General features: G+C 33.5%; 1 protein-coding gene across 2 annotated transcripts in view; it reads right to left on the minus strand.

Annotated features, from left to right (window-relative positions):
* The window catches only part of DNAH8 (dynein axonemal heavy chain 8), a 150,109-nt gene extending 147,668 nt beyond the window's left edge, over positions 1-2,441 (minus strand). For both annotated transcript variants that reach the window (XM_087719122.1, XM_087719121.1), the window contains exons 1-2: positions 2,293-2,441; positions 1,553-1,742 (exon numbers count right to left, since the gene is read on the minus strand). In XM_087719122.1, the coding sequence (XP_087575248.1) occupies positions 1,553-1,742; positions 2,293-2,400 (298 nt within the window). In that variant the 5' untranslated portion in view covers positions 2,401-2,441. The remainder of the gene's footprint in view (positions 1-1,552; positions 1,743-2,292) is intronic.
* Positions 2,442-12,738: the final 10,297 nt, after the last annotated feature.

Below are 12,738 nucleotides of genomic sequence, written 5' to 3' on the forward strand. Positions count from 1 at the left end.
CACTTGGTTAAATGCACACAATCAAGTGCACTTTTTGATTTGTGGAAATTATCCTCACTTGTAATCTTCCCCTGAACTAAAATGCTCTGACAATCCACTGCTTTCTTTTTTTTATTTTGCAATGTGTTTTTATTTTTAAACATAAAAAAACAACATAAAAAAGTTCTCATCTATTACATACAGCATGTCGTTTAGTTACAAGTGTTTTGCATCCATATTCTCAATTACATTTACAATCACAGATTTTTCATCTAATATAACTAAATACCTCACTTTCCTTGTACAGTGTATATTCAATTACAATTAATATATTTTTCCCAATAAAGCTAATTCCCTTACATTCTTGATTGTCTGTTTAATAACAATATACCTTTATATAATCATATATCCAGATATGAAAAAAAATTACCAACCATTTATATTTATATATCACTGTTTTCAATTATGTATAATCCCACCTATCAACTATCGAGTATGCTTAGGTTCATTATTGTCCTTGTACATCATACATTCAAACAAAGATGTTATTCCTTCATTTTTCAACAAGGTATTCTAAATAGTCACTTCATATATATACACAAATTTTTAATTACTTCCTTATTAAAATTATTTATCAACAAGATATCTTTATAATATATATACTTAGAGTTATACATTATATCGCCAATCCTCTATCAAGTATACATAAATTCATTGTTATCCTTATCCATTTTAAAACAAAAGCTCTAAAGTATTCAATTCATACATTCATATATATATATATATATATATATATATATATATATATATATATATATATATATATATATATATAACATATATATATATATAACATATATATATATATATATATTACATATATATATATATATATATATATATATATATATATATATATATAACACACACACACACACACACACACACACACACATATATATATATATATATATATATATATATATATATATATATATATATATATATATATATATATTATATATATATATATATATTTCATTGTATCATTGTTTGTTGTTAGTCTATTTCACAGCATAATTATATTATCACTTAAATCCACTGCTTTCTTTTGGTCATATGATACTAGCTCATTCCAGTTTTTAATTTTAGTCAATCTTATGATGACTTTTCATATACTTTCATATACTATAAAACAAACAGCTTTTCATATTTGAAGCAGGAGAACTATAATGTGTAAACTTTACAGTATTGTGTTCTTCCCAACTCTACTTGGGGGAATACATTTAATATGATCAGACAATGTTTTAATGATTTTTACTGGATTCCCAGAAAAATGCCTGTATTTTAAGAGGGACAGAAAAAGTATGCTATTGATTAGCCAATCAAGTCTTCCAGCTTTTCTTTTCTATCCGTATCAGCAGTTCTTTTGGCTAGCCAGGATAAGAATAAGAATCAGGATATAATATGTCCCAACCAGATATTAGACAGTACATCAAGTTAGCAATTATTTAAAAAAGCAAAATGGAAGGCTCAGCTTATTTGTCTATTTGTTTGATCTATTTGATCTTACCATCCAAAAATGCCAAATATCTGTTCAAGGTTTCAATGAAATTTTGTTTCTCAAGTTCTCCTTGCTTGGTCTGATTTAAAGCACCCCAATTGCTTGTGGCAAGAATGGCAGGCAGAAAAACTGTTACCAAGCAATTTTTGATGGCAATCAAAAGACCTTCACTTCCATCCAATGATGAATAATATATGTCCTAAACAGGGAAGATTAAAATACTATGATTATTAGATGTGGAAAGAATCAAAAAGCTATTATGTAATAATAGTTGACATTTCAAAATAAATATAATAACTCTCACTTTAAAAAATGTTTTATGTTGCAATGAGAAGAATTTTTTCTCCTTGTATTTCATACTGCCTAAATTATGAAGAATCTTATAGTTGTTCTGTTCATATATACTACTAACAATAAGGCAAACAAATCACATTATGGCTTTTTGTACTTTGTAAACCCAGACACTGTAACATTACATCCAACCACTGGTACCTATAGTATGTGTTGGGGGTTCAAATGCGGAAGTGTGTGTTGCAATGTCATAATGCAATCTATGTGGCTTGAATGTTTACATCTGACATTAAGCCCAAGTACAAAAAAGTGGTGCTTATGTGGTTCAAACCAAATAACTATGCACGCAACAAGAATTAAGACTCTTTATAATTTATGGGCCTTATTTCTATTATTGTCCTTAAATTTGATGATCTTTTTTGAGGAGAGGTAATAATGAGAAAGATGATAAAAAATACCTCATTCATTGTCTTAATATTCACAGGGACGTCATTTCTAGCACGTACAAAAAATAAGCACTGTCCTTTGAATTTGTCATGAGATTCGTGCACATACAATTTCATCATTTTAGTTCCTTTCAGAATACCTGGAATTGCTCTCCCACACTCTGAAAATGAAAAAAAAAGAACAAACATCATTTTATCTTTTTAAAATTGATTTTATTATAATTTCCTCAATTGTTGTGAGTTGCCCAGAGTTATTGAGAGTCAGGCGGTTGAATACATTGTTATTGTTATTACTGATGTTGTTAAGCTACAGTAAGTTTACCTGCTGTTTGGAATTACTTTGGCACTTCCTTTGATTAGTGTATCAAACTTCTCCTAGCTATCTTTTCATCAAGTCACTGCTATGTAATAAATACACTAGTTTATGCAAAAGAAATACAGAGGTACAGCAGCAGTGCATGCACCCTTCGAAGAACTGAGGGATGAGGTTGGAGACAGTTTCTTTTGGACAAAAATCTCAGCTAAAAGTCAACACCAACTTGTCAATCAATCAAAATGTACAGGTCCTTGGCTTGTCCATATTAACTTATATTTACCCTCAATCTATAATTTAAATTTGTCCTATGCTGACCTATCATGTACTACAAAACAATTGACTGTTCCTACTTGATATTACTGAGCAATAACAACACATGTATTTTCTAAAATATAGAATATAAAACTTTGAAAAAATAATTCATGGAAAACATACTAATGCTATACCTCATATAATTCAGGTTATATTTAAATTCCTCCATGTCACCTCTAAAATTAATATTGAACATGAGTTTCCAAGCCATTATTTAGAAAACACAACATTATTATTAGCATTAGATTGTTCCATGCTATGTAGCATATCGGGCAGCAGAAAATACAACAGTGATAAAATCCAATTTGTATAAATTCTTTATTATTCTACACGATTGGCTCTTTTTTGTATGCATGTTATTAATACTTCAAACCCAAACAATTTACTTTTCTCTGACGTAGATAAAATCATTTTGAACATTTACCTATGCCAGGAGCTTCACCCTCTTGATAGATAAACTTCAGTGTTCTGTTTCCGTCTTTGGCAAAAAACATATCAAATGCTTGTAACTGTTAAAAAGGAAAGATATGATATAACTTCATCATTTTGCCAAATCACCACTTTATTTATTTCTTTAAAAATTCCCTAAGGAAGTAATAGTTGACAAATATTAAAGTAAAACAAGATGACAACTCTCTGTGTTGACATTCCATGCAGAGCAGTGGTGAAGCCGGATCTCAGATTACAGTAGCTGGGTTGAAATGAATGAAGCTATTAGATAACATGATTTATGACAGGCTGAAGGGAGGACAGAAACATGGGCAAAGTTCAAAAGCAGATAAAAAAGGCAAAAAAGATGGCTGCGAATAAGAAATACCTAATGAAGAATGCCTAATGAAGCTGTTAATAAGTCACTGTATTACAATATTGGGTCACTTATTATGAAGCAGGCATTGTTAGGGTACTTTACACAATGCCTTTAAGGTGTTTTCAGTTGTCATTATGTTGTTATGTGTAAGATTCCCTTCTAGCTTGATTAGGAAGAAAACAGAGAGAGGGACCTACCTGGCAAAGATCAGGAATTCCAAAACTCCTGAGGACAGCTACATTAATAAATCCTATCTGCCTTTTATTTCCCCAAATTAAATTAAAAAGTCATTATTTGGACAGGAAAAAACTAGAACTGAAACCTTGGAATACTGAATACCTGTGATGGATAGTATAAAATTGCACATGATGATCAAAGAAGAAGTGTATAATTTATTTAATTTATGTTTAATTAATTTATTATATATCTTCTTATAGTAGACTGGCCAAATCAGAATAAGGATGGATTCCTGAATTTATTTATTGTTATGTAGAAGGCATTTCAGAAAGTATTTGTATTCTTTATATTGTGACTCTTTGGTCTGATTATCTGAATCTCTCTGCCGTTCATTCCATACTGTGTGACTATGTGTGCATAAACCTATGTGTATATAAGGGTCATAACAGAATGCACATTTCATTAGAATAGAAATCAATATGCATGTTGTTCATATGTAAGTTATTCAGATGCTTATCTGGATTTACACATTGAATTTAATCATAACTCATATTTTGGTGATTTTGATGCTGAAAATCTCAGCATAGATTGTATTGTGATGATATTAGTTATCTATTAGAGGGTGAAAAACATAATGAATACTTAAATACTTAATAATTAAAATGTTACTTGTAAAACAAACGTAAAGTAAACTCACTGTTGGGCCATCCAGGATTAATTCTTCTACTGTTCCAATGTCTAATCCAAGTTGGTCAGATAAAATTTCAAAGATATATTTATATGCAGCATTAACTTTCATTTTTCTGCCTTCTCTTGCTTCTTTGTATCGTGCCTAGTTGGAAAAAATGAGGAAAAAGTATGCAACAGTTGTATGTTTACTGTTCATTGTTTCTGTGCTACTCATATTTTATTTCAAATATATTAAACTATATGAAACTAAATAATGAGCAATGTTCAACCAATTTATCTCTATATCGGTTTCTCTTGCTTTTCTTTATTATTTCTCTTCTGTTGTTTTTTTTATTTTAAAGTTTTTTATTTATTTTTGTTACATAATAAAAATTCTTTTGTGAACAGAGTGTTGTCCAAATTCCCCCTTTAACATTCCCGCCAAGAGACATAATTCATTTTACATTATATTCCCATTATTTCCAATTTACTATTTCCCCAGCCATTTATCGCCGGGGTGCTTCTGGGTTCCCTCTTCTGTTGTTTTCTAACAGTTCCTTGAGGAAGGAATTCTTTAAATACTTACACAATAACAAAAACATAGAAATGCATACATATTATTTCAAGTCTTAGAAATGAAAATGTATATATGCAAAATGTTGATCTGAAACAAAAAAAATCAACTCAATACATGGTTAGAGTTACAACTGATCCTGATATGTTTTTGAATTTATTCAGCTAATGTACCAGTTTTGAAAGAAAGAAAGAAAATAGATTAAAGGAAGGAAGGAAGGAAGGAAGGAAGGAAGGAAGGAAGGAAGGAAGGAAGGAAGGAAGGAAGGAGCCTCATTCTTGAATTATTACAATAATTCATTATGGAACTAATAAAAATGGCGAGACAGTGAGCCTTATTTATTTTTGCATTTAGTCAATCAAAATATTTTGCATACATCAAACATTGACTTCAAAATAATTCTTTTTAGATTAAACCTCAAATGAACATGTTTTCTCTAAAAACAACAACAAATCAGTGGTGAACAAACTTTTAAAAAGAGAGGAAAAAAGAATGCAAAACAACAAATGAATTACAATGAAAAGTTATTTATTTTCAAAAGTACCACACTTTAATCATAATGTGATCTTTCAACGTATGAGTAACAAAAATAATCCATCAGTTCTTCTGAGAAAAAAAATCCTGGCCATTAAAAAAACAAACAATCAATGGCTTGGTTCCAAGAAGTGGTGCAGAGACATTGGTGCCCCAGAACATAGTTCTTTTATCAAAATGAGTGTTGTGCTGTAGGCCTGACCCTTTTAGAAGTGTGTGAGATAGCATGACATATAGAAAAAAGGTGGAGTTTGCATTGCAATGGTAGAACATGCTTCCTCATTCTGTTATATTCCAATCCCCCTGCCACTCTCCATGGCTGCTGCTGTACAGTTTCCATCAGAATCAGTTGGGACAGTTATCCCAGATAGTAAAGGTTTCTGTCAAGAACCCTGGTATAAAATCCCCAACTATTTTAACTGATATTTGCTTTCCAGTACTTTGGAAAATGTAAATAGAAATGTGATGCACAGTTGCCACTACATTGCAACATCTTCCCTGCTCAGTCCTTGGAATTATCAATTTGACAAAATACAACGCCCTCCTAAATTCATTCATGAATCACAACTCTCTATTCTGTTCTTTTTGCAAATATCTAATGGACCACTATATAATAATCCTTGTGGATCCAGGAATATATGCTTTGCCCTTCTTAATTATATTCTAGATATTTTGGCCAGTTCCACGTTTGATGTTAATCAAATCAAAGGATCTGAACAACATATTATTAAGGTGACCAGATTTTCAGATTGGTAAAGAGGGACACCTTTGACCGGGGGGTGGGGGGGGCTTGATTAAAAATTTTATACGGAGCAACAAAAATTTTCATATATAAATTGTAACTGTTGCCAAACATCAAAATTTTGATCATGTGACCATGAGGATGCTGCAACAGTCGCTAAGTGTGAAAATGGTAGCTAAGTGTGAAAAATGGTCATCAGTCACTTTTTTCAATGCCATTGTAACTGTGGTCACTATACCACCTTTCTTGCCACAGTTCTTAAGTGAATAACTGCCACTGATAAGTTAGTAACATAAGTGAATCTGGTTTCCTCATTTGACTTTGTCAAAAGGTCACAAAAGGCAATTACATGACCCCATGACACTGAAGCCATCATAAATATGAATCTGTTGCCAAACATCAAAATTTTGATCGCGTGGCCATGAGGATGCTGCAATGGTCGCTAAGTGTGAAAATGGTCGCTAAGTGTGAAAATGGTCATCAGTCACTTTTTTCAATGCCATTGTAACTTTGGTCACTATACCACCTTTCTTGCCACAGTTCTTAAGTGAATAACTGCAGCTGGTATTTTGTATTTTGGATAGAATCTTTTTTTAAATAGTCTAAGACAATTTAAAAAAAGAATCCACACAGAATAAATTGAAGTAAAACATTTCAAATTATTCCACACAGAATAAATTGAAGTAAAACTATTTTTAAAAATTCTATGCACAATATATTTCAAAGTATTGTGCATAGAATTTTTAAAAATGGTTTCACTTCAATTTATTTTGGATAGAATATTTTTAAATAGTCTAAGACAATTTAAAAAAAAGAATCCACACACAATAAAACTATTTTAAAAAATCCTATGCACAATAAATAAAATATTATTTTAAAATACATTAAAAAATAAAAGAAAAAAACCCAGCTCACTTACCAGCAGGCAGGCACTCCAAGTCAATCCAGAATGGTGTAGATGTTAATACAAAGAACTGAGCAAATTAAAATGGTGAAAATGGTCCCAGGGAAATATTTATCAAAGAAAAATATTTCACCATTTTTCCCACACGAGCCGACCTCCAACCTCCGTGCCCCTCCCCTCTGGGAAATCCAGGAAGGAACTCTCGCTACTTCTCTAGCCAAACTATTTCCTGGAGCTCAATGGTACTGGGTCATCTTTTCTTATAAAAGTAAGTAAAATGGGTGGGGGAGGGGTCCGTTTTCTTGCTTTAACATTTTATCTTCAATGAAAGTACTGAGACATAGATAGACGTTAGACAGAGTGTCTTTTGTCTTGCCACGGTTAGGATTTCTTAAGCAAATCCACTGGGCTTTCAACATGAAGCCAGAAAATCGGGACTTTTTAAAAACGCCCTGGGACATGGGACAAATTGTTATAAATCGTGACTGTCCCGCCAAAATCGGGACGTCTGGTCACCTTACATATTATCCTAACTGTGCTCCTCAGGTTATTAGGGTTATTGTCATGGCAACAATTTATGAGATTTGTACTTTTACCCACATGACTGCCTCAAATTATACAGTAATATGTAATGCAGAAAAATATTAACTGAGAACAAAGAGCGTCAAATAGTTGGATCAAGAAGCAGAAATCAAGCCTAATTTTGGAGAGTTTAAAAGTTATTACTGTGTGCATCATGATTACAAACCTGTTTTTCTTTCAGAGTTTCCTGCAGTGACTGAACTCCGCTGTTACTTCGGCGAAATTTAGATGCTCTACGGGTTGCAGTTTCTCCGCTTGTACGAACAGGGGGTTTCAAATGAGAACGGTCGGCTAAATCTGCATCTTTCTGTTTTGAGACGTCCTCAGGGGGTTCAGGAGTAGGCTCTATAATCTCTGGTGGAGGAGGCTGGTTTTCCGCTTGAGCAGCAGGCTCATCCTGATCAGGGTCTGGATTACTATCCGCTGCATTCTCCATTTTTATTCCTGTGGTTTATAAGACTTTTTGTAATTCTTGCAAAGTGGTAGTTTAGAATAGAAGAGGCCAAACGTCTTAAAGTGTGTATCACTTCCAAAGAATTATATCTTATATCTAAACCTAAATTTTTCAAATTCACCTCTAGGCATCTACCTTAGTGTTCTCAAATGAACAGTTCTCAGACCTGCTCCTTGACCCATCTTGTTTTTTCCTCAGTAGCCATCTGAGGAAAGGGACTGAGGGAGAAAAATGAAGGACTGTTAGAGAAAGAAAGGAACACTTTGAGCCCCCTTCATTTGTATCTGGTCCTGAACATAAGAGCCTTGGTGGGCATACTGGTTAGAATGCACTACTGCAAGCTAACTCTGTCCACAGCCAGGAGTTCGATCCTGACTGGCTCAAGGTTGGCTCAGCCTACCATCCTTCTGAGGTCAGTAAAATGAGAATTCAGATTGTTGGGGGTAATATATTAATTCTGTAAACTTTTATAATGCATTAAGAAGCAACATATAAGTGCTATTATGCAGCTCTGAAAAAAATTCCCTTTGGAACAATGCTTCTCTCCAGAATAAAGAGTTTCTCCTAGAATGGCATAAAAAAGTTCAAGGACTGTTTTATTCTTTTGTATTGATGTTGGGTGAGAAGACAATACTAAAGCCTCTCACATCAGGAAAATATTTCCTGTCATCTGACAGAATGCACTTTCTTGACACCTGCTGCAATGCAGTGGCACCATTTCGCAAAAAAGCTACATAAAAATGAAACTTTAAGCAATCTTGAGAATAAACCACTTTTCAGATCTTCCACCACATAGCTAGGAAAAATGCCTGGTTCATATTGCTTTTTCTGCAGAACAGCACCTATTTCTTCCCAAAAATATTTCTTGGAAGCTCAGGCCATGAGGGTACTGCAATCAAAAGGTATAATAAAATAACAGTGTCTGGAATAATCGATTTTAGTAGATACTGGTGTATCAGAGAATCAGTTCTATAGTTCAGCCATGAACTACAAATACTCTTTTCTATTAGAGTATCAAGTATGCCTGAATAACTAAGATATTCTTTTGAACACCTCCCTTTTTAGGTTCTTGGTTTTTCTGTTTTTTTCTTTTAGAAAATAAGCAGCCCCTTTATAGGTAAAAACAAGGACATTCAATTGGACTGGAAGCCTACTGGCAATCAGTACAGCTACTATAAACTGGTGTTCCTCTGCTAAACCTATTCCTTCTGTTCAGCATAAGTGACACTGAATTTTGTGACCAGTTATGTACCAAGGGCTACCTGTGCATGTTTTTATTTTATACTAGCTGATAACCCAGCGTTGCCCCGGTATTTACTTATCGGGAAAAAATGTCTGGAGCAAATGCAATTTCTAATGTTGGATTTTCCCCCTTACCAAAGGGAGCTCCTTAATGGAGTACTGTGAAGCTGTTACCATGGCAATTGTACTGTACATTTATGGCAGTACAGTAGAAGCCATTTTAAGGCACAACAGGTTGTATCTTAACAAAACACACACATATATGATATGTATGTGCTGGAAGCTTGTTAGCAAAGACAAGGAGATATAAAGATGATGATGAATGAATGATGTAAATTAGTTTTAGTTATATTCCCTTTTCTTTCTCTGATCTCATGTCTTTAATTTTGTTTATTTTCTATTACTTGCTTTTTGCTCTTGGCAAAATGTGGCTTACCCCTATATGGAGTAGGATAATGGGTATGTAGCAAATAATTTGTATTTCATGCTGATTTCTTCTATATTTGACCAACTGAGTTATTTCAAAATTAGAATATTGAAAAGAAATAAACAAATATTTGTTTTAAATAAAATCTATTTAAAATAGTTCTTTTCCTCTTGTAATGTTTAAGATGAAATGATCCTTCATATATTGGAAGATAGGAAATTAATCATGTAATTATTACTGCTATCTTTAAAGAGCAGCACAACAGGCTCTTGGTAGAATAAGAGGGCAATGAGTTTGTGTCTAAATGAACCAACTTTCCTTATCTTTTTCTCAAATAAAACTCAAGCCAAAATTCTTTCTTCACTGACCTTGTTCAAAAGATGCAAGAAAACGGGCAGACCTCTAGGAAGTTAACTTCATCCACTGAGTGTTAAGCAGTCTCCCTCTTGAGCTCAAAAGAAAATGAAGTCTAATAAAGATGGGCGGAAGAATTCAGAGAAAGCACATTTGCAGCAAAGCTTCCAAAGGCTTCAAGTACTAAGCTGGGACTATACGTGGAAGGACATGGAACCTTTAAGCTGTGCAAGGGCCACACTGGCAGTTGAGTGCAGAATCTATCAATCTAATAATGGGATGGAATCAAAATGCAGCATTACTGCCCAGCAGTCTGAACAGAGGTGGTATTCAGCTGATTCTCTCTGGTTTGGATGAACCGGTAGTGGAGGCTGCGGGAGGCTTTGCCCATCTACTCCTGACATCATGTGCGAACACTGCGCATGTGCAAGAGGCACACACTCACATTTGCGAACTGGTTGGGAAGGTAAGTGAATCCCACCGCTGAGTAGGAATATCTCATAGATATTGTTCCATTGCTGAAAGAGATGGTTCCTGGAATGCGGTCTTTTCCAACTTGCAAATATTCACAATATGACCAAAGGAAAAAAAAAACACTTGGAATCAGCATATTTTTCTGCTAACCACTGTATTTTTGTATTCATTCTTGGGGGAACTATTACTCTGTATGGAGACTTTATTTCAGCTTTGCTTTTAGCTTATTTAAAAAAATATTATAGAATTTTGAACATTTTATTTAATTCCTGTTCTCAGAAATATTAATTTTATATTGAATAGTAAGTCACACATTTCAATTCTCCTTTAAATTTAAAACATTGCTATCATTACGTTGAATTTTTTTGGTATTGGAAGAACAGTAAACTCATTTTTCATACTTAAAACCTAGTGAATGCAATAGTCAGCTTGTCCTTTGTGCAATTTGAAGCTATAGCGTTTTGATTCTAAAAGATGCCTACTGGGCACTTTTTGGGTTTCATTTTTGCCTAGAAGCTTCATAGAGAAATAATTCTAACCTATTAGAGAGAATTGTGAGAGATCAGCCTGAGAATCTCTGCCTCTTGTCTGATCATGAATAAATGATCATCTGGATTATATTAGTCTTGTGCAGAACCAAATTAATAAGAAAAGATTAGTCATATAGTTATAATATATAATAAATACATTCTTCAAAGTAAATAGTTTGTTGGTTAGTGTGTCATTCTAACCTCAACATTGGTTTAGCTAAACCACGTTTAATCATGGGCATGCATTCTATATAAACACAACCTGAGAGAATGCTATAGTAGATCAAATATTCTCATTTATAAACCATAGTTTATTACCTTACTGTGCTTTATTAACTCAGCCAGTATCTTGGCATATCCTTCTAGTCCCTTTAAATTTAGACTCTTTTGATCAAGAGAGTTGTTGTTTTGATTAGTGTGTGCTAGTAAAGGATGACAACATGATTACAAATGCTTCTGAATTACTGTATTATGTTATTATGCAACTTTTTCAAACACTTCAACAAACATTCAGTTTAAGACTAAGGTATGTTTCTTCAGAACCTTCTGGAAAATTTATGATATAAAGAAGTTTAACATTTGTAGTAAACTTGACTCAGACTATTAATCCAGTTTATTCAGTCCAGCTATTGCTGATTATTGTCTTTTGAAGTTTTCAGTTATATTTTTTCCTCTCATAATCCTACAGAGAATTCTAATAAATCTATCACATATACATATGACTTGCAATGCCTTAATTAAAGGCAAAAATGTGCACTCCGGGCAGAAATGCAAGCCAGAGGTGGGTTGCTACCGCACCAATTCCGGCGGACCGGTAGTGGTATTTTCTCCCCGATCGCAGAACTGACAGCGACCCAGGCTGGCCACGCCTCTGAACCAGTTTCCTGGTCACCACTGCCATTGCCGGCATGTTTTTTTTTGTCCTTTTAATGTTCTGTGCATGCACAGAACTATTTACAGGCAACTGTGCTCAGCTGTTTTAAGGAGTTGCAAACATGCATTCTCCAAAGCACTTTTGATAAGAAGCCATGTATAAGCTGCTCTTTATAATCACAGTGGTCAGTGACCTTTTCCTTCCTGCCTGCTTTTCTTTACACCATGTTTTTTTTTCCTGGGAAGTTGGAATGATTCAGAAGTACACAAGAATGATCAGGCAAGAGAAGTTTAAACTGGGTGACTGGAAGAATTGGAGTCATTTAACCTGGCGAAAAGAAGGAAGAGGACAGTACTTTGAAAAGCCCTGAAGAAAAAGCTTAAACCATGCTCTTATTGTTCCAGTCTGCTAGATTAATCCAAGAAAATTACCCCAAGGGATTGATGTGATAAACCAAAGAGTGTAATTTATAAATTGTTTATGAT

The sequence above is a fragment of the Thamnophis sirtalis genome, unplaced genomic scaffold, assembly GCF_051295495.1.
Source record: "Thamnophis sirtalis isolate CommonGarterSnake01/CBP01778 unplaced genomic scaffold, rThaSir2_p1.2 scaffold_6, whole genome shotgun sequence".
NCBI lineage: Eukaryota > Metazoa > Chordata > Lepidosauria > Squamata > Natricidae > Thamnophis > Thamnophis sirtalis.